Below are 23,581 nucleotides of genomic sequence, written 5' to 3'. Positions count from 1 at the left end.
GATGCTCCTTTTATACCCAATCATGACATGCACCTGTTTCCAAACAAGTGTTCTTTGAGCATTCATCAACTTTCCCAGTCTTTTGTTGCCCCGTCCCAACTTTTTTGAAATGTGTTGCAGGCATCCATTTCAAAATGAGCAAATATTTGTACAAAAACAAAAAAGTCTATCAGTTGGAACATTAAATATCTTGTCTTTGTGGTGTATTCAATTGAATATAGGTTAAAGAGGATTTGCAAATCATTGTATTCTGTTTTTATTTACATTTCACACAACGTCCCACCTTCGTTGGAATTGGGGTTGTATTTGTCTGACTGGATTTCGTCAAAACTACTGAACGGATTTTGACAAAACTTTCAACATAGATACATATTAGGCCATGGAGTAATCAGTAAAATTCTGGAGGTGATCTGGATCTGAATCCGGATTCTGGATCAAGATTTCATGTTATATAAGCTTTGAATGATTACTTCAAAATGACTTCACAGATTCTCACCAAATTTACACCACAGATAGATATTAGGGCATGGAAGACTCCACTGAATTTTTATAGGTGATCCAGATCCAGATCTGGATCTGGATCTGGATCAAGATTTCCCTTTATATTGGCTTTGAAGGATTTCTTGAAAACTGCTTCACAGATTCTCACCAAATTTGTACCACAGATAGATATTGGGGCATGGAAGACTCCATGGAATGCTGGAGGTGATCCAGATCCGTATTCTGCATCAAGATTTCCCTTTATATAGGCTTTGAAGGATTTCTTGAAAATACTGCATGGGTTCTCACCAAATTTGCACCACAGATAGCTATTAGGGCATGGAAGGCTCCACTGAATTTTGGAGGTGATCTGGATCCAGATTGGCGGACGTCAGAAATCTCTGATTGCTCTTGTTATTATTATTATCCATCCATCCATTTTCTATATCCGCTTACTCCGATTAAGGGTCATGGGGTGCTGGAGCCAGCAGCAGGGCATGAGGTTGGGTTCATCCTGCACATGATGCCAGGTATTATTATTATTATTATTATTATTATTATTATTATTATTATTTCATCTGCCAAGGACACAATAAAATCATCAGCATTTATTTATTTGTCTACATCTTACATCAAAACTACTGCACGGATTTTGACAACAGATAGATGGTAGACCAAGGAAGACTCCATTAAATTTTGGAGGGGTTCCAGATCCGGATTCTGAATCAAGTTTCACTTTATATAGGTTTTGAAGGGTTATTGTTGGCAGGATTATGTCAAAACTACTGCACGGATTTTGATGAAATATTCAACATGGAGACATATTAGGCCATGGAATACACTGAAACACTGAATGTTGAAGGTGATCCGGTCAAAAGACGTCAAAAGTAATTCATGGATTCTAACCAGTATCTAATACCCAATATCTAATACCTAATATCTATCTATCTACAGATAGATATTAGGGCATGGAAGACTCCAGACTCCAGATTGGTGGATCTGAATCCAGATTTGGAATGTCTGATTGCTCTTGTTGTTTTTGTTATTATTATTATTATTATTATTTGACAAATGCGTGATCTTTTTAGAAAATAAGTTGCACTGGAGTATATCTGCAGGCCTTCAAAACTAGCCAAAAAAAGTCATTTATACTCTGGAAAATGTGGTATATTGTTGAACATCTTTCAAGTTTTTTGTTCAGTATACTTAAAAAACAATTCAGGGTACTGCACGTGTATTTTTAGTTATTATTGTACCTGCAGCACAGACATTCTGGTTTCACTCACATCTGTGAGTTCTTTTAAAGGTCACAGACACTGTGAGTCCATCAGGTCTCCTCCTCTGTAACAGGAGCTGCATTGTTCTGGAAAACTCTGGAAGAATCTCCTGGGTGGGAAGGTTACAAGATGGAAAGGCGGGGAGCGGGTGGAGGTCTGCTCTTTCTCCTTTCACTTTCTTCACCCCCCCATACAACACTCGGTTGGCTTGGTCTGTTTGCATTCCTCTGAGTTAATAAGTGTTTGTCTGATCCTTTGCAGGGGGTGCAAATTCCTCAGTTCAGGACCCCCATACAAACACAGCTCACCCATCTGTAAACAGCACAGGAGAGACACTGCGAGGAACGACACAGACACACTGATCAGGCATTAACTTTCGAAGAAAAGTGCTCTCCAAATGAGTGTCAGATTAAAACAAGCAAAGTTACAGAGCTAATAAACAACCAGTCTTCACTTCTGAACTGACATCATCAATTCTTTTTCTTTTTCTTTAAAGTAAAACAAGTGACTGCCCACATTCCACAGGTTGGCTTTCCTCATGTGCAGTAAATCATTCCTGGTTTACAGAGATTATTAAATAACACATTAAACCCAAATCAGAATCCTAAATTCTTTTGGAAAGATTATCCACAATTCAACACTAACCTCAAACCTGTAACTGATTGATTACTTATCACGTAATGAAAAGTAATCACATTACTTCATAACATACTCCGATGGATATATTTCACTGATCCAAAATCGTACAACTCATTTAACAATGAATAAAAAAAGTTGGTGAAAAGGTAACTCCAGGCCTGGAATATTTACCGTAACATTTGGAGTCAATCTACAGTAAAGGACAGAGCCAGGAAAGGTTTAAATATAGATTTTATATTTATGGTGTGTTTCAGGTGTCCATCCACATGAGCCGTCTCAGGTTTGGGCACTGATTGCCATCCTACAAGGAAAAAACCAGAACCTGACTGATACGGATTTTTTAAGGGGATGATACAATATCAATATTAGGGATTAAAAAAATTTACAATATGGGTATTTTCTGAACCCAAAGTATCCTCGGTTCAAATCCCAGACTGACTGGAAAATCACTAAGGGCCCTTGGGCAAGGTCCTCAATGCCCTAGTTGCTCCCGGTGTGTAGTGAGCGCCTTGTATGGCAGCAGCCTAACATCGGGGTGATTGTGAGGCATTATGGTAAAGTGCTTTGAGTATCTGATACAGATGGAAAAGTGCTATATAAATGCAGTCCATTTATTGAAATGGTTCATTCTTCCACACAAACAGTCTTCAAATCATGAGGGTTCCGTGGAGCTCTTCTATGGACTCTGATCTTTAGTTCTTTCCATAGATTTTCTGTTGGATTCAAGTCAGCTGACAGGCTGGCAGGGTTGGGTAGGATTACTTTGAAATGCAATCCAAAAGTAATCAGATTACAAGTAATCCAAATCTATGTACATACATACATGTAATCCACATGTTTTCTTTCAAAGGAATCCTACCCAACCTTGTAGGCTGGGGCATTCTAAGAGCTTGGCTGTGTGTTTGGGATCATTGTCTCACTGATGTCTCGATACATTTTTTCATTCATCCTTCTTTCAATTATATGACATTCGACAGCATCACCAGTATTTCTCCAGCTTGTCTAAATATTGCGCAAAAAACTTTAAACAAGCTTCACATGCTTTTTCTTCAGAAATGGAGTCTTGTGTGGTGGGAGTGCAAGCAGACCGTAGTGGTTGAGTGCATTACTTATTTTCTTTGAAACAACTGTACCTGCTAATTCCAGGCCTTTATGAGGTGGCCCTTGGCTCTTGAACAACTCTTCTGATAATTCTTTTCACTCCTCTGTCAGAAATCTTGCGAGAGGCATCTGATCGTGGCCAGTTTATGGTAAAATGTTGTTTATACTTCTGGATTATGGCCCCACAGTGCTCACTGGAAGATTCAGAAGTTTAGAAATCCTTTTGCAACCAATCAGCCATCAGTATGTTTTACAACAATAAGGTTGCAAAGATCTTGAGAGAGCTCTTTGCATTTACCCATCATGAGATGTTTCTTGTGTGACACCTTAGTAATGAGAAACCATTTTTATAGGCCATCAGTTGCTACTGAACCATCTGATATTAATTTGCACTGACAAGGAGCAGGACTGCTTCCTAATTACTGATAGATTTTAGCTGGTGTCTTGGCTTTCTATGCCTTTCTGCACCTCCCTTTCTTCAGGTGTTCAATATGTTTTTCCTGTGTCATTTCACACTAGGATACATAACTTAATGTCTGTATTTATTTTTATTTATTGTTTCTTTGTGTATGCAGATTAATTGGGTTGTTACTGACATCTGCTGTTAATTTCATGAAAATTCAGTAAGGTATATCTTATATATTATATTCCAATTCTAAGGTGGAACTATGCCAGTATACGAAGGTATATCTAAATATCTAAAAAGGAAGAGTAAAATAGGAGAGTAGAAAAGAGTAGAGTAGAGCCACTTAGGTGCCTGCTCTTGAGAACCAGGGATGGTAGGTTAAAAAGCTTTTTTATCCCATGGGAACTCTCCCTACCCACCCAAGCAGCTCAAGAAAAAGGTATATATAATATAATAATTACTAAGACATAAGAAGGATAAGACAGGAGAAGACTGTTATCAAACACAAAGGAACCAACTATTTTGTAAGCTACGATGAACGTTTCTAAGGCCGGCTAGATAAGCTAACGTTAGCTGTTACGTATAACTAATTGTACCCCACTCCTCCAACATGTCAGTGGAACCTTTAGAAATACATCTACTGAGAAAAATGGTGACATGTTACTTATTTTACCAGCAGTACCTTTCAGTGAGGTGTTGGTAGTATGTGGTATCACTCTCACTCATATTTATGCTGTCTCATACACACACATACACACACCTTACTGAAGCAACAAAGACCTGGAAGATGCTGCTAGAAACAGCTAGAAAAATGGAACAAAATAAGAAACCAACAATTTGTTGATGTTATCAAGCTGCTGCTTGGTTATTGTAAAGAAGAGATATTATGGGCTCCATCTTGGAGATCTGCAGTACATGGTCTACAGTGTATAAAATATTTAACTGTGCTAAAAAAAAAAATCTGAGTACAATGGAAGGGCGCAGTACAACCCTACACAAAGGGTTTGTTTACACATAAAGTGATATAAGCCAATCAAATTGTCAAACCAGTCAGATTGTCACGTTTCTTTGTCTTTGAGATGTAACTGCACCAGTGTCTGGTTGGTCAGTGGGATTACGATTTGGGCCACCAATATGTAGACCTGGGTTTGATTTCAGTTCACCCTTCATGTTTGTCAGCTTGTGCAAGACATTTCATCTGCATTGTCTCAGTCCACCCAGATGGAAATGGGTAACAGTCTAGGTTGTGGAAGTAACCTGCAGTGGACTGGCTTACCACCCAGGACGAGACATAGGCTCTCATTCACTTCACTCAACAGAATCCAGGGATGCCCACCAGCAACAACGGACCTCAAGACCTGTGTATATTGGACTTATTTGTTCTTCTGGTGCATTGCTATTCAGAGTGTAATCTCGGATTTTGAAAGGTTAAAAACAGACATTTCTAGTTGTGTTCAGGAGAACCAATCAGTTAGCGCAAATACAGTTGTATGTAAAAGTTTGGGCGCCCCTGATGATTTCCATGATTTTCCTTTATAAATCATTGGTTGTTTGGATCAGAAATTTCAGTTAAATGTATCATATAGCAGACGAACACAGTGATATTTGAGAAGTGAAATTATACTCAACAAAAATATAAACGCAACACTTTTGGTTTTGCTCCCATTTTGTATGAGATGAACTCAAAGATCTAAAACTTTTTCCACATACACAATATCACCATTTCCCTCAAATATTGTTCACAAACCAGTCTAAATCTGTGATAGTGAGCACTTCTCCTTTGCTGAGATAATCCATCCCACCTCACAGGTGTGCCATATCAAGATGCTGATTAGACACCATGATTAGTGCACAGGTGTGCCTTAGACTGCCCACAATAAAAGGCCACTCTGAAAGGTGCAGTTTTATCACACAGCACAATGCCACAGATGTCGCAAGATTTGAGGGAGCGTGCAATTGGCATGCTGACAGCAGGAATGTCAACCAGAGCTTTTGCTCGTGTATTGAATGTTCATTTCTCTACCATAAGTCATCTCCAAAGGCATTTCAGAGAATTTGGCAGTACATCCAACCAGTCTCACAACCTGCAAACCACATGTAACCACACCAGCCCAGGACCTCCACATCCAGCATGTTCACCTCCAAGATCGTCTGAGACCAGCCACTCGGACAGCTGCTGAAACAATCGGTTTGCATAACCAAAGAATTTCTGCACAAACTGTCAGGAACCGTCTCAGGGAAGCTCATCTTCATGCTCATCGTCCTCATCAGGGTCTCGACCTGACTCCAGTTCGTCGTCGTAACCGACTTGAGTGGGCAAATGCTCACATTTGCTGGCGTTTGGCACGTTGGAGAGGTGTTCTCTTCACGGATGAATCCCGGTTCACACTGTTCAGGGCAGATGGCACACAGCATGTGTGGCGTCGTGTGGGTGAGCGGTTTTCTGATGTCAGTGTTGTGGATCGAGTGGCTCATGGTGGCGGTGGGGTTATGGTATGGGCAGGCATCTGTTATGGACGAAGAACACAGGTGCATTTTATTGATGGCATTTTGAATGCACAGAGATACCGTGACGAGATCCTGAGGCCCATTGTTGTGCCATACATCCAAGAACATCACCTCATGTTGCAGCAGAATAATGCAGTTGCAAGGATCTGTACACAATTTTTGGAAGCTGAAAATGTCCCAGTTCTTGCATGGCCGGCATACTCACTGGACATGTCACCCATTGAACATGTTTGGGATGCTCTGGACCGGCGTATACGACAGCGTGTACCCGTTCCTGCCAATATCCAGCAACTTCGCACAGCCATTGAAGAGGAATGGACCAACATTCCACAGGCCACAATTGACAACCTGATCAACTCTATGCGAAGGAGATGTGTTGCACTGCATGAGGCAAATGGTCACACCAGATACTGACTGGTATCCCCCCCCCCAATAAAAAAAACTGCACCTTTCAGAGTGGCCTTTTATTGTGGGCAGTCTAAGGCACACCTGTGCACTAATCATGGTGTCTAATCAGCATCTTGATATGGCACACCTGTGAGGTGGGATGGATTATCTCAGCAAAGGAGAAGTGCTCACTATCACAGATTTAGACTGGTTTGTGAACAATATTTGAGGGAAATGGTGATATTGTGTATGTGGAAAAAGTTTTAGATCTTTGAGTTCATCTCATACAAAATGGGAGCAAAACCAAAAGTGTTGCATTTATATTTGCATAAATTTGGGCGCCCTTGTAATTTTATTGATTTGAATACATTTAGCACTAATTATTGGAACACAAATTTGGTTTGGTAAGCTCATTGACCCTTGACCTCCTTACACAGGTGAATCCAATCATGAGAAAGAAGGTGGTCATTTGCAAAGGTTTCTCCTCTTTGCATCTCTTGTAATGAGTGGCAACATGGGAGCCTCTAAACCAGTGGTGTCCAAACTATTCCAGAAAGTGCCGAGAGGGTGCAGGTTTTCTTTGCAGCCACTGACTCCAGCAGGTGATTTCACTGATTAACATCACTTTGAGCAGGTGGGATGAGTTCATCAGTGAAATCACCTGCTGGAGTCAGTGGCTGCAAAGAAAACCTGCATCCTCTCGGCCCTTTCTGGAATAGTTTGGACACCACTGCTCTAAACAACTCTCAAATGACCTGAAAACAAAGATTGTTTAACATCATGGTTTAGGGGAAGGATACAAAAAGCCATCTCAGCGATTTCAGCTGTCAGTTTCCACTGTGAGGAACATAGTGAGGAAACTGAAGACCACAGGCACAGTACTAGTTAAGGCCCAAAGTGGCACACCAAGAAAAATCTCAGATAAGCTGAAGCGAAGGATGGTGAGAACAATCATAGTCAACCCTCAGACCTGCTCCAAAGACCTTGCTGCAGATAGTGTCTCTGTGCAAAACTCTCTCTCTCTCTCTCTCTCTCTCTCTCTCTCTCTCTCTCTCTCTCTCTCTCACACTCACACACACACAGATGTCAGTGTGCTACCATGCACGGTGCTCAGCTACACACCGGGAGCAGATTGGGATATGAAGGAGCTTCCCCAAGGGACCTTAGTGATTTTCCTCTCTCACGGTAAGGGTCCTCTGGTCACTTTTATACCACATTTAAAACTGTATTTACTCAGCAGCACCACATGAACTGTCCCCCAAAGTGACCACGCCCTTAATTATGCTCAACTGTCTAGTTTAAAGCATCTTAAACTAAGGAGTTAAAAAAATGACCAACTGTGCAGCTGTCACGGTGGGGGCAACTAGCTATAGAGACCAAAACCCTTTTTGTACCATTCTGTGAACATTTTTTTTCTACTCTAAAGCTGGGCATTTTAACATGGGCTTCTATGGGACCCTGCTCACTTTTGTAGCCAGCCTCAAACAGCCATTCAAAAAAAAAAGGGTGCTTTCATGGGCCACATTCTAAGAAGCCTTTGAAATGAGACACTGACGCTAGAAAGTGTTTATATGTGGCTACTCGACTGTTAAATTAACACTGACAGTCTGGGTTTAACACTGAAAAGAGTGGACATATGTAGGCACGTTCTAGTGTTAATTCAACCCTGGCAATATATACACAATATTGCACATGAAGAAGATGTGCCCCACACTTTTTAATTCTGATGCAGACCTTGGCTGAGCTCAGCCTCCTGGCTGGGCCGTGTACTGACGGCTTACTGACTGTGTGCAGGAGGATTTGCTTAAAGGTTTGGCCTCCGCGACCGAGGGTCAATCCCAAGATCTGTAAAGCAGCAGTTTTCCTCCACTGTCAAACAAATACAAAAAGAAACTATGCCTGGAGAGAAGTGTGAGAGAGGAACGGTAAGAGTAAAGAGAGAAAGCCTTTTCTTTCCTAAGTGCTTACGGTCCAGGCTGCATGCTGGACTCTGAGAAGTGACGTGGAATGGAAAAAGAAATGATTCAGACGCTCTTGTTTGCCCAGAGTGGTATTTTGTGTTCTCATTGAGCCTGTCCAAGTCTTGTTTGGTGAGTCTCTGTGACAGGCAGGCCTGGACTTGCCTGGCCAAGGTCAAACTGTGGCCGCCAAGAATGCACATGGATCAGCCAGCTGCCACTGCTTTTGTTTTGGTTGCTTCTTTCTTGCTCTCAGTAGATTTCCCTGTCTGTGAAACACCTCTCTCACTTACACCGAGGCATCGGGTGTCGTAGTGACGCGTGACGGGTCTCAGCGCACCTTCCCCTGCTATAGGTCTCAGCGTCAGCGGGACACATTACGAAGTCAAACTCAATTCAAATGCTGCAGAAACCCACAAGCCCAAAAGCAGTGGCTTACTCAGAATAAAACACAATATCAGATAAAAAAATAAAATAAAAGTGATATCTGAGACAACATGTTGTGGTCAAGAAATATCCTAAATCGATATATTTTTGCTGTTCTATATGCTTTAAAAATGAGGCCACAATATTAGAAACACCTGTAAACATATTGACACACGTCCATGAGTTAAACTGTCAAACACTGAATCCACCACAACACCGTGGAATTATCAATGTTTACCACATTTCACGTGTCCCAACTTTATATGTGGTTTGAAGTCATCGTAGATGCTGATTACCATTAATAGATCATTAAGATGTGTGACGACCTGTGCTTTGATACACATTACAGACACCAATCACACAGAAAAATAAAGCTCATGTTTCCACTAACATGCACAGCACACATGACAAGTGTGCAGCTAAGGAGGCCACACACGTGATGTGTGTGTTCTCTGATTGTTACATGTCACTTTTCAGTGGCGTGTCTATGCAGCGGTGGACAAGATAACTCAAAAACAGTGAGGCGGAATACCTTCAGACGTGGTGGGAATACTACTTGGATAGATATCTAGAGGTGATTAGATTTTGGAGTAGTTTGGTCAGAAGCTGCCGTACATGGTACTCACTACACGCCGGGAGCAACTAGGGGATTAAGGACCTTGCCCAAGGGCCCTTAGTGATAAGGTCAAGGAAAATATGATCTGAAAAACACCTTTTTAAAATATATATCTCAACAACCAAGAAGATGGATGTATGAATGAAGTTATCCAGACATCATATAATGAAGTTATACATAGTCAAAAAATAGCAGTTTGGACATATGAGGTGCATTCAAAAAGTATCAGACCTGATCTTATCCCACGGAAGCAAAGGGCATGTGTGAGTTGTATGTTTCTCATCGTATATATGTGTATTTACTTGTACATTTATATTGTGGTGTGTAGAGCACACAGTTTGCCTCAGCCTTATGACGTCTTTCATTTGTTCGTTCTGATGAAACAAGGCACCGCCTGCTTCACCTCAGGACAGCAGAACAGAGGACTGTTAGACCTTTGCAGATGTACAGTCTGCTCTCTCTGAGCACCCTCTGGTTGTGAATATGCTTTTCCTGTCATACACTGAGGGTTAACGTTTGTGAGCTCTGTGTTTTGAAATAATCCGATGTGAAACATGTCTTTGTGCGGTGCCTTTTGGCACGCCAACTTTTCTCCACAATCCAGAAGACCTGCAGCCTCAGTGGATCAGTCCAGGATTTGGTTTTCTTAAGTTGTTTTTAGCGAGTCGCCATGTCACATAAAACAAACACACCCCATCACCCATGGACTGACAATACAAACGGCCTTCAAAACAGGCGGATTAAGGAATCAGGGATGCTGAAAGGAGGCCATACAACACTAGACTCAGGAGTTAAGCGCCTGTGAATGAGCTGTAAGGCGACTGTGTCTCACACACACACACACACACACACACACACACACACACACACACACACACACACACACACACACACACACACACACACACACACGCACACAGAGGAACGATGACGTTACATCTCACAAAACACCAAACATACAAATCTGTGTCTGCTGGTTTGTTTTCTCTGAGTCCCAGGACTCAAGACAGCTATGTTCAAGAACAACCGTCAGGTCTCCTTTTTGTACCGTGACAAGAGAAAACAGCAGCGTTTGCTTACTGAAGATGTCAACGTTTTAATGTGTATTGAATCAAATCTGGGCTCTTCCACATGGGTGCCCTTGTTTGGCCCAGAGACACTGAGCTGCCGGCTCTCGCCGTGGTCTCCATGGGGATGAGCAGGACACGGGGAGATATCTGGCTTACTGGAAGTGTGTTTTATTGTCGACTTTCAGGAATGGGAGGGGCCTGGTGCTTTTCCCAAAGTTTGGTGCAGCGCTTCCAAACTGGCTCCGCGGTATGTTCCTTCAGCGTCTGTGCATTTCACTGCTCACCGAGGTCAGGAGTGACAGCCTGCAGCCGGCGGTCCGTGCACGCGAAGGTGCTGACAGATGTGGAGACTCAGTGAAACTTAATGATTGACTACAGCGTTTCTCAGCTTGAATATTTCATTAGGTTGGTTGGATAAATAGACAAAAGCAACAAAGCTATTTAAAGTGGTTAACACTGGTGCCTCACAGCAAGAAGGCCATGGGATCACTTCCTGCCCGGTCCTTTCTGTGTGGACTTTGCATGCTCTCCCTGTGTTTAGGTGGGTTCCCTCTGGGTGCTCCTGCTTCCTACCACATCCAAAGACACACATGTTAAATTAGTCATATGTGTGCATGTGAGTGTGAATGTGTTTGTCTGTCAGTATGTGTCAGTGTGTGTCAGTACCCCACCTCTCACCCAATGACTGTTGGAACAAATGCCAACACCCCCCCACCCCCCACCCCCCACCACCTCGACCGTTGATTGGAGTAAGCAGGTATGGAAAATGAATGAATGAATAAACCTATTTAAACAAGAGCAAGCTGAGATTTCTGATGTCCACCGAGGACGGGAACTCAAAATAACTGATATGTGATTCACATCGTGACCCAAACTTTTCCTGGATCCGGATTCTACAACACAATGCACTAATTGCATGCTGATCCAGACTGATCAAGATGTTGCAATCTGATATTTAATTTACAAGCTGAAACAAAATAGTGTCTTCCTGATCTTAGTTTTACGTTGTGATGTCGTAACTGTGAAGTAATTTTGATGTAATCCTTAAAAGTCAACAAAGTGAAATCTGGATCCAGAATCCGGATCCAGATCAACTCCAATATTTAATGGAGTTTTCCATGGTCTAACACCAATGTGTGGTGAAAATCCATTAAGGAGTTTTGACATAATCCACAAATTGTGACAAAGTGATGTGTACAAATTGAAATCCTGATCCAGAATGTGGATCACCTCCAAAATTTAATGGATTCTTCCTTGGCCTGAAATCCATCTGTGGTGAAAGTTTTGTAAAAATACGGGTAGTAGTCACAGGGCTACACACAGACAAACAAATTCATTCACATGAGCAACGCACACCTATGGACAATTAAAAGATTCCAGTTCATCTAACCTGCATGTATTTGGATGTAGGAGGAAGCCGGAGCGCCTGCAGGGAACCCACACACACACAGGGAGAACAAACTTCACTCAGAAAGGCCACAGGGGGGAATCGATCCCATGATCTTCTTGCTTTGAGGCAACAGTGCCAACCACTAAGCTACAGTCCTACCCCATTACATCTACAAATTTATCAAAACTAATGAACAGTTTAAAATGAAACTCGCACATTGCCTGTGGGGATCCACGGGCTCTATAGTGGGTAGTGTTTATAAAATAAGTAGCTGACATTTTTCAAGGGTGGTAATAAATTAAGCAAAGCTTGTTTTGTGAGCTGAAATGGCGTGTGAGTCCAGAATGTTTTTAGGAACTTAGACCTCAACAATTTTTAGAAGAAGAACTCAGCCCTTTTATTTCCTGTTAATTATATAATTTTGTAATGTTAATTTAATGTCTTAATGTATTTATTAATTCTTTAGGTTCTTGTTATCATATACCACTATTATTTTGATTATTATAATTATTATTACTTCTATATTGTCATTTGATAAAATGGACCACAATGTAAAATAAGTGTTTTCACTTTCTTGTGTCATCCATGTATTTTTAACATATTTAAATTATACTATGTACTTACAATGAACTTACTAAATAAAATCACTCACTGCACTTACACTTTTAATAAAAAATGATTCACCACCCTCTGCTGGAATGGCGTGTGAGTCCAGAAAGTAGTTAGCAACATCCATTGTTCATTGTTTTTACACAATCTCCATAGTTTCTCCAAAAATATTAGTCTTATCAACATTTCATTTTCACAGTGTTGATGCTTAACCAGTGACGCTTCTACACTGACTTACTCCCTGGGCAAGACCCATCCGAGCGCCCCCCCCCCCCAGAAAAAAAAACAAAAACAAAAAAACGCTACAAAATTTTTCACAGCCATGTTTTTAATTATTTTATTATTAATATTTTAGAAGTGCCCCTGAAATTGTAATTGAAATTGGCATCAAAAGACTGCAGGCTACAATATAAATCCAAAACAAACCATCCATGTAGTGCAAATTTGAATAAACATGTCCTTACATGCTAAATGTCTGTTACTAGATGCTTTGTTAATCTGTCTTTCAGGGAAGATCAATTACCTCTTTTATTAATGTGCATATTTGTCTCAACATTTAAATATTTAGCTTGATGTTTGGAAATATGAGGCTAAATGTGTAAATACTTAGCACTAACTAATCTGCTAAAATTTTATTTTTAACAGAAATTTGATAATGTGGTGTTTGCCTTATTTTCTCCTTAATTTTTGGTCTTCATCTGTGGATCAAAAAAAAAAACTAAACTGAAATGTTACTAGCATTCCCATGGCAATGAAAATGTGATTCTTTTTCTCCATTAAATAAACTAGTTAATTAATCCTTAATCCCCTTGTTGCTCCTGGTGTGTAGTGAGTACCTTGTATGGCAGCACCCTCACATCGAGGTGAATGTGAGGCATTATTGTAAAGTGCTTTGAGCGTCTGATGCAGATGGAAAATTGCTACATAAATGCAGTCCATTTACTATAAGCCTCCTTATTATTTTTTTGTCAGTGTACACGACAACAAAAAAAGTTGCCAACTGCTGGAAAATTATTGTAAAAACACATATTCTTGCAGGCACACAAAGAAGGGCCAGATTCAACCACTTCACCTAGTAATGTGAATGCAGCATACATTCTAAGCCCTCTTTACAAATAGGCAGCCTCTCCTTTCTGCAAATGTTTTTTCCACAAGTGGGTCGTTTGTCCTATCCTGCCTCGTTTGCTGAATGATCCACCTCAGGATGCACCCAGCTCGGGATGCAGCCGAATCCTCTCTGGGTGTGGCAGGACATTTCACACAATTCAGAAATGTGCAGAAATTATAAGCCTGTACTTATAATATTATGAATGAGACGTGGGTTGTTTGGAAGAAAATCGAGGTGTCCTGACTTTAAACCACAAAGCACCCGCCTTGTCCCTTCCATTTCGAAGAGGTGAACTGTCCCCCCCATACCCCTCCCCTTTCTTTCACCATCTCACTGCTTCTGTGCACTCTCAGCAAGCAGGGGCGCCTGCAGCTGCCTACAGAAGGCGCCAATTTGCCAATTCTACACACAGTGACAAGAAAACCATTTTGTGGTGGAGATGATTTTTTTAAGTGCCTGTGCCCACGGTGCTGCCCTCCCAAAAATGCCTCCCCAGACAGCGGCCCACATTGCCCCTACTAAAAACCGCTACTGTCGTTAACCCAAAATACATACGCATACCAAATGGAAAATGTCATCTGTCCACAGTTTCTTTGTGATCGCAGTTGCATGCACGCACAGTTGCTGTAAGCAGGTGCTTTTAATTTGACAAACAGAGATGGTGGCAGAAGACATTTAAGCACTACACATTTCACTCATGGTACCAACATGACACTTATCTAAACTGACTAAGCCAATTGAATTATAAAAACACAATAAAACAATAACACTAACAACACTGTTAAATTAACATAAATCACAATAACATTTAAAACCTCAAAACCCTGAACTCCCATGGTGCATTGCAGCATAATGTCTGTTCTTTACTGGTTAGATAAAATTGCTAATTTCTCCAAAAATATTTGTCCTATCACGTTCCATTTTCACAGCGTTCATCCTTTACCCAAAATACATAAGCAAACCAAACAGCACATGTCAGCTCTCCCTTGTTTCTGTGTAATCGAAGCCATACACACACACACAGAGGCTACTTGGCTATAATAATGTAAATTTTGCAGTATTTCATACTTTGTTAGCTCAGCTATCTGCCAATGTTTCTGAAAAGCCATAAATAAAAAGATACCAATGCAAAAGAAAAGATGGGGCAGGCTGCACCCTCATCACAAAATGCATTTGACCATTGATCTTCATTTTCATTTTGATCTATAAAATTGTTAAAAATGTTGTGACTCACTAATTGTGTGAAAAATCACAAACCACAGGCCATTTAAATATATATTTCTCTCAACAAAACAGAGCAGGTCGTTCAATGGGATCAGGAGATGAGTGTTTCACTCCTGGTCACACAACCCTTCATTGACCTTGGACAAGACACTTCCTCTGTGTTGTCTCAGTCCACCCAGCTGTAACTGGATACTGGCCATGGTTGAGGAAGCAGCCTGGACTGTGCAGATGGAGTCATAGACACTATGGAATCTGGAGATATGTACAAGCAACAATGAGCCTCTGGACTTATATAGAACTTGCTTTCTTACTTTGTTCTCCAACTAACCCTTTGTGATGGGCTTCGGGAACTGCCTTGGGTCCTGGATGGCAACCATCCTCTCTGACAACTGGTCCATCTCCACCTCCCAAAAGCAATCATCTATCTCCTGCAGCCAGGTGGAACTTGGGTGTGTCCTTGACTTTGTCCAGGGACTAGGATCCTGAGAACTGAGGACCACAGAGATATGTGCTGCCAAAATGTTGACACTGATGCTCTCCTCCTCTGAGGCTCCATACAAAACTGCCCATTTGACAAGAAGTCATTCCAAGGATGGTAAATGGACTGCATTTATATAGGGCTTTTCCATCTGCATCAGACGCTCAAAGCACTTTACAATGATGCCTCACTTTCACCCATACACACTCACACACCGATGTCAGGGTGCTACCATGCAAGGCGCTCACCACACACTGGCAGTAACTTGGGGATTAAGGACCTTGCCCAAGGATCCTTGGTGATTTTCCAGTCAGGCTGGGGTTTGAACTGAGGATCCTCTGGTCTCAAGCCCAACGCTTTACCACTAGACCATCGCCTCCCTCAGAGAGGATCCTCCAAAGAGACCTTGCACCAGATACATTGAGCCATTAGGTCACTACGTAGCATGCAATTCTCACAACCATAGAGTAAAAGCAGAAGCACCAGCACCCGAAAACCTGGGACCTTCAGTCTTCCGTAAAGATATATGAAGTCAGTGTTGGTCATATAAGTGAGGGCTGGTACAATGGAGGCTGCCTTGGTTGAGCTTGAAAGGTCAAACTCAAGGTCCATGTTTCACTCAAACTCTGGAGGTAATATGGATTAAACATGGTGGAAGGGTCGCGTGCTAGTGGAGGATTTTTGGACAGATGACTCTACTCCAGATCCACCTTGTGTCCTGATCTGCTCTGTGCCTGATCCGGCCAAAGTACTGAACTGTCCTGAGATAGATAGATAGAAAAAAGGTGAAATTTCAGCAACGATTACAAACAGGGGAGAATATGGTCGTTTGTCTCCATCTGCTGGTCATATTTAGAAATTAACTGATCAGACGAGATGAACGTCATAAAAATAAAATATATAGGTGTATCTAAAAAAAAAAAAAAAAAAATTGACCCATTTTGGCTTACAGCCACCCTTCTGAAATATTATAATATTTCATAAGATCAGTTTTCTAAAAGGATTTCTAATAACCAAATGTCTAAATTCTGACAAGTATGTTCATTTATACACTCAGTACTTGTTCGGGGTGAGCAGCCTGTGGCACTGCAGAGGTCTTATGAAGCCCAGGTTGGTTCGATAGTGGCCTTCAGGTCGTCTGTGTTGTTGTGTCTGGTGTTTCTCATCTTCATCTTGACAATAGCCCCATAGAGAATGTCTGAAGTAGTCTCTGTGGGGCTGATTGTGTACAATAATAACATACTCAGCAGTTACAAGTAGTTTTGGCACTACAGGCCAAAACATCATCAGGTCCTGTTGGAAAAGGAAATCAGCATCTCCATCAAGCTTCTCAGCAGATGGAAGCATGAAGTGCTCTAAAATGTCATGGTTGACAGCTCGGTTGACTTTGGACACCAGCAGATGACATGGTGCCAAATCATCACTGACTCTGGAAACTTCACTCTGGACTTAAAGCAACATGGTTTCTGGGCCTCTCCAGACTCTGGGACCTTGATTTCCAAATGAAATGCAAAATTTACTTTCATTAGGAAAGAGGACTGATGTTGCAGACTGAACGGTCCCCCCGTAAAAACTGCGCTGCCCTGCCTTCACTGCGCATGCATCATTTGGGCCCACAGCAGCTCGTCTGAGTCCGACTCTAAAGTGATCAAAGGGAAAATGTGAATATTAACCATCAGATGACAAAGTAAAACCTCTTAAATCATTCTAAAGTCAGTTTTAAGCAGAAACAAGGCCGTTTTAAGCAGAAACAAGGCGATAATCGGTGAGTTGCTACTGATGCATTGAAATGACGGAGGCGCAGTGAACACAGCAGCAGCAGCAGCTCTTCTGGCTGCTGCGCTCTGATTGCTTCCGCCGTCTTATTATGAAATAATGCTGTATTTTTATGAATCATTTTATGTGAAAATTATTGTTGCACAAAAGCTTCAGATATCCGTCACTGAGATAAATGATGACTGGAGCGCAGTTTTATGCAGAAACGAGGTGATAATCCGTGAACTGAGGCTGATGCAAGAAATGATGCATGCTCAATGAAGGCAGGGCAGACTGACTTCAGGGAGGACTGTTCAGTCTACGACACCGGGCAACAGTTCAGTTCTTGTTCTCCTTAGGCCAGGTAAGATGCTTTAGACATTGTCTCAGGTTCAGGAGCAACTTGACACTAAATGTGACACTTGTAGCCCATTTCATGGACATGTCTGTGTGTTGTGGTGCTTGATGCACTGACTCCAGCCTCCTTCTACTCCTTGTAGTTCCCGCAAGGTCTTGAATTGGCTGTGATTGACAGTCTTTTCAAGGCTGCCGTCATCCCTGTTGCTTGTGCACCTTTTTAGACCACACAATTCCCTTTCACTCAACTTTCCATGAATACATTTTGGTACAGCATTCTACTCTGTTAGCAGTCAGTCCTTTTAGCAATGACGTTCTGCTGAGTGTATATATATATATATATATATATATATATATATATACGTGTGTGTGTGTGTGTGTGTGTGTGTGTGTGTGTTGGAAATCATCTGGCAGTGTGCAAACAGTACACTAGCTGTACAGTAGGTGGCGGTATGCACGTTTCATATTTGTAACTGTGGGCGGAGGGGCATTAGGACCCAGAGCAACGGGCCGCAGGTGTCAGTTATCATGGCGGACAAAAACAAAACCAACCCAGAAAAGTTTTACAGTGAAATACTGAGGTAGGTTTTATTCAGAATGATCGGTTATTATGTACAGATGGAGTCGTAAGTAATACTAAGCTTGGGCCCAGCTTTCGTGTTTCATTTGGATGGATCTTGTAGCGTTTTCGTTCTTCATGCTGGGACAGGCTCGTGCGTCTCGTAAATCATTTATTCGTACGGCCGCCACATTAAAGCTATATTATTCTGTTTTTTCCAGCTCAGGGTGTAAGTGGGAGGTGGTAATGACTTAAATAAGTAATTGGTTACTTTGGGGTGTCGTTTTTGTCGACCCTGAAACCCAGTAAACGATCACTTCTTAGTCAAAGTTTACTGCTCAATAAATCTTAGGAGAAACTATATAGAAAACCAAACAACACTAATTTGCAGACTCAGGAAGGTAGACAACGAGGTGGGCGGATCGATCCTAATATCGATAATATTGATACCAACGCTGGTATTGATATTGAACGATCCTTGTGTAAAAAGATCGATACTCAAACTTTTTTCTCTCCCGCACACACTGACTGCTGCGTATGCAGATTCATCAAAGTCTACTCTCTGTAAGAGCAGCGCTGCGCTGTGTCACACAACACGGAGCAGCGCACCCTCCCCCGGTCTTTTGTTGTTGAGCGTCACGTGATTCACCGGCACCAGCCAACAGCCATGCAAGGAGGCTCAGCCTGGCCCGCCCACTCAGTGCTCTCCTCGAGTCAGCCCTCTACCTCAGGAGATTTTGTTTTAAGTTGAGTGATTTTTTTTTTTTAAACAAAAATGTTGATTGTGATAATAAAGTATTTTGTTGTCACATACAATGTTTGGTGAAATTCTGTCCTAGGTCTTTTGGATCCTTTGGATCTATGAAGGTTAAATATGAAAAGGTATCGGTATTGATATCGGCGATACTGGGCCTGTATTTACTTGGTATCAGATCAATACCAAAATTCCCGGTATCGCCCACCTCTAGCTACAACCTCATTTTTATCCAAAGAAGCATCCTCTGAGCTGGACAAATAACAGGGCGGCTGAGACACAAACACGGGGACCGTCTAGAAAGTGCAAAATTACACCAGAAAAACATTCAAAAAACTTCATTCTTATAAGATCCCTTTAAGATTGTGTGATGTGACCAAATCCATGTCACATATCAGTGCTCTCCTGTTACTACAGCACTCAGTTTGGAAAAAGGCTATTTTGAATAATTTTGGAGAATTTTTCATTGATTAAATATACAATAACATCATTTTTATATGGTTTAGTGACACCAACTTCACATCGCCCATCAATGTTCTCTTGCTGGTAAGTTTAAGGTCCTTGTAATAAGCATTAGTTAATGGGTAATAATGCCTTCGTAAGTCCCATAAAATGCTTGGTATTATTATGGGTTCTCATTTTCAACCACTTATCCGGAGTCAGGTCGTGGGGGCAACAGCTCTAGCAGGGGACCCCAGACTTCCCTTTCCCAGGCCATATTTACCACCTCTGACTAGGGTATCCAGAGGCATTCCCAGGCCAGTGTGGAGATATAATCTGTCCACCTAGTCCTGGGTCTTCTCAGAGGTCTCATCCCAGATGGACGTGCCAAGAACACCTCCCTAGGGAGGCGCCAAAGGGGCATCCTTACCAGATGCCCAAACCACCTCAGCTAGCTCCGTTCAATGCGAAGGAGCAGCCGCTCTACTCCGAGCTCCCCACAGATGACTGAGCTTCTTGCTCTCTGTCTAAGGGAGACACCAGCCACCCTCATAAAGGAAGCCTATTTCAGCCGCTTGTACCTGTGATCTAGTTCCTTCGGTCATGACTCAACCCTCATGACCATAGGTGAGAGTAGGAACAAAGATTGACCAGTAGATCAAGAGCTTTGCCTTTTGGTTCAGCTCTATTTTCGTCACAACAGTACAGTAGAGCAAATGCTATATATATATATATATATATATATATATATATATATATATATATATATAAAATTATGAATGTTAGTAGCTGCAAAAAGCATAGTTAATTGGTAACAAGTACATACTTAACAGTTAAGAAATATATAATTATGCACTAGTTTTAATCAAACAACATCAAAGAAAGCTCAGTACAGGCAAAACAATGTGAATGTTACAAAATTACAAAAGGAATTTGGTGACACCACACCTAATAACAATTAATTTATTGAATATTTTGTCTTGAATATTTTTTGCACTTTGTAGATGGTCCTTATGCATTTTGGCGATTCTATGGTAACGGAATTATGACGACGGGAAAATCTGGCCATATTTTAGCTCCCCATTAAAAATGTGCTCTGATTGTAATTCCGTTACCATAGAATCGCCTATTTGTCTTACAGCTGCCTGCAGATTCAGATCAATGTTACTTGCCCACCTCAGAGGATGATTCATTTATTTAAAAATGATGTTGTAGCTCATTGTCTACCTTCCTGAAGTTAGAAACTAGTGTTGTTTATTTTTATATAACATTTCTCTTAAGATGCACTGAGCTGTGAACTTTGAATCTGTGAATACCTTTCTAACTTTACTGCAGTTCACTTCTAAGGTCAGCGTGGAGATCATAAATTTAAACTTAAAAATGTGCTTAAACAATGTACGATCACTTCAAACCAAAGTGTAGGATTCATCCATTTAGAGTTAGATTTCAAAATGTGCCTAAAACGTTGAGGGTCACTTCTAAACGCAGCATGGGATTCATCACTTTGAACTTGGACTTGAAATGTAGTTCGCTATTTGTTGGAGGAGAAGATGCTGCTATGATGCCGACATACGAGTTTGTGACATTACAGTCGTACAGTTTGTGATGCTGTCATAGAATTTGTGGTGCCATCAAATAACTGCAATGAAGGCTGATGGTTTATTTTATGATTAAATAAAGTTAATTGTAAATAGAGTAGCTGTAGTGAAAATTGTTCTTTGAAAATGTCTTTTATTCAAAGGCCAAAAAGGAGTTAAAAAAAAGGTGTTTCAGTAATTATCACAATTAAAATAGAGCCCACTTTAAATAAATACGTAAATAAGTAATGCACATTCATTTTGGCGCTCTCCTACATCATGCAGAGAGGAATATTAAAAATATACTTATAGTATAATAGACTGTGTGTCTTTGAAAGCTGCAAACGTGGTCTGAAATTCCATTGAAAACTGCACATTTTAGAAAAACAACAAAAAAAAATTTAAATTTGAGCTAAACCTTTAATCAAGGCAAAGAATGTGATCGGAAACAAAATAAGCTGTATTCTCATTTACATAATATGCAGTCAACTTATCCATTGAAATTAATTATCAATACACACTAATAACAAACTAGAGCCAAAGGTTATCCCTGATACAGCAATAATTTATAAAGAATGACTAATGATATGCATTCGATTTATCAGTTTATGCACTTGGTATGTACTGCTATGCACTTTTACAATGTACTTTTAATAGTTGTCATTGTCACATTAATGTAATATCTACTCATGGTTAGGTGGTGAAGAAACTAGTGTAAAACATGAAGTTCTGTAATTAAACTATCTTCACCTCTCAGTACAGAACACCTCACACCCCTTTAAATGCCAGAAATTTGCCACACTTCTCTACATGCCTTGTAAATTTTTCATCGTGTGGCAGTGAGTTCTCCTTTCTCAATTTTATACATACAAATGTAGTACTATACGAGGTCTGTTAGAAAAAATATCCGACTTTTTAATTTTTTTCAAAAACCTGATGGATTTGAATCACGTGTGCTTGCATGAGCCAACCTTGAACCTTCGTGCGCATGCGTGAGTTTTTTCACGCCTGTCGATTGCATCATTTGCTTGTAAGCAGCCTTTGTGTGAGGATGGGTGTTGTCTCTCGGCATTTTTTTCTTTGCAAGGAAAATGGAGGAACAACTGGAGCAGTGCGACTGCATCAAATTTTGCCAGAAACTGGGCGACAGCCAGGTGGAAACCATTAGGATTATCCAGGTGACGATCCTCTGGGCATCACACAGATTAAGGAGCGGTACAACCAGTGTAAAGATGTCCGCACAACGGTGGAGAGCAAGCCACGCTCCGGGCGGCCATCAACATGCTGAAATGACCAGATCATTTCCAAAGTGAACGCTGTGGTGATGCGGGACCGTCGTGCGACTATCCGAGAAATTGTGGAAGAGGTGGACATCAGCACTTTTTCGGCACATTCCACTGTGACAAAAGATTTGGACATGAGAAGAGTTGCAGCGAAATTCATGCCGATGGCTTCGGCACGAAGCTGATGGTGGCGCAAAAGCACCTCCGTGTTGAAGCCTCACAGGACATGCTGTGACATGCCCACCTCTTCCACAATTTCTCGGATAGTCACACGACTGAAAAGCCACCGAAAGCCGTCTGAATCTTCCGGATAGTGGAAGAGGTGGGCATCATTTTTTGGAGTCCAGCATGTCCTGTGAGAATTATATATATATATATATATATATATATATATATATATACACGTGTGTGTGTGGAACCTTTTAAGTAGGAAAAACTTCGCACTTCAACTTCAGAATAAATGAATAAACTCGTCATGAGCTGTTGGAAACTGCCCGTCCACTGTGTGCGGCTGCGTGCCAGTGTGCAAAGAAATTTTTGGATTGTTCAAAATTTCTGGCACACATAAATTTCGTGCCACTTGTGTGAACTAGTCGTGAACATTATGCAACCTATTCGCAAACACTGCTTGCCTATAAAATTATTTACAGACTGGCACCTCCCTACTTAGCTGACTTGCTTAAACCCTACGTACCGGCCCGAGCTCTGCGTTCTCAGGGTGCAGGGCTATTTTGTATCCCTAGGGTGAATAAAAAGTCTGCGGGTCACAGAGCTTTCTCTTATTGTGCCCCTGTTCTGTGGAATGATCTCCCATGTGTCAATAAAACAGTCAGATTCTATAAAGACTTTCAAGTCCAGACTTGAGACGCACTTATTTTCCCTTTTGTATGGTTAGCATACTGGCATATTATGTTACTATGCTTTTTACCCTTTTAAATTAATTTTATTGGGAAACGGAGCGTGCCACAGCCTCAGCTTTATCTAAATTCTGGGTCTTTTAGTGAAGGTCAGGGCTCGGGGCTGGCAATCACCTTAGTATTTGTTCTGTTTTTCTTGATGCTTAATGCTGACAAATTATACTGTATTTCTTGTCTTTCTGATGCCTGATTCTGTTTTTCCTCTCTGTTTGAGGTACGGCTCCATCCAGAGATGGGTGTGGTATCTGTTTCTGAAACCCT

General features: G+C 41.2%; 1 protein-coding gene across 1 annotated transcript in view; it reads left to right on the top strand.

Moving 5' to 3' along the window:
- The first annotated feature begins 18,272 nt into the window (after positions 1–18,272).
- tsen54 (TSEN54 tRNA splicing endonuclease subunit) overlaps positions 18,273–23,581 on the top strand; it is a 62,720-nt gene continuing 57,411 nt past the window's right edge. Inside the window, exon 1 of the mRNA XM_034190525.1 lies at positions 18,273–18,370. Within this exon, the coding sequence (XP_034046416.1) occupies positions 18,318–18,370 (53 nt within the window). The 5' untranslated portion in view covers positions 18,273–18,317. The remainder of the gene's footprint in view (positions 18,371–23,581) is intronic.

Source organism: Thalassophryne amazonica, chromosome 16 (assembly GCF_902500255.1).
Source record: "Thalassophryne amazonica chromosome 16, fThaAma1.1, whole genome shotgun sequence".
Taxonomy (NCBI): domain Eukaryota; kingdom Metazoa; phylum Chordata; class Actinopteri; order Batrachoidiformes; family Batrachoididae; genus Thalassophryne; species Thalassophryne amazonica.
Note: the sequence above shows the minus strand (reverse complement) of the source record. Positions and strands in the feature narration are given on the sequence as shown.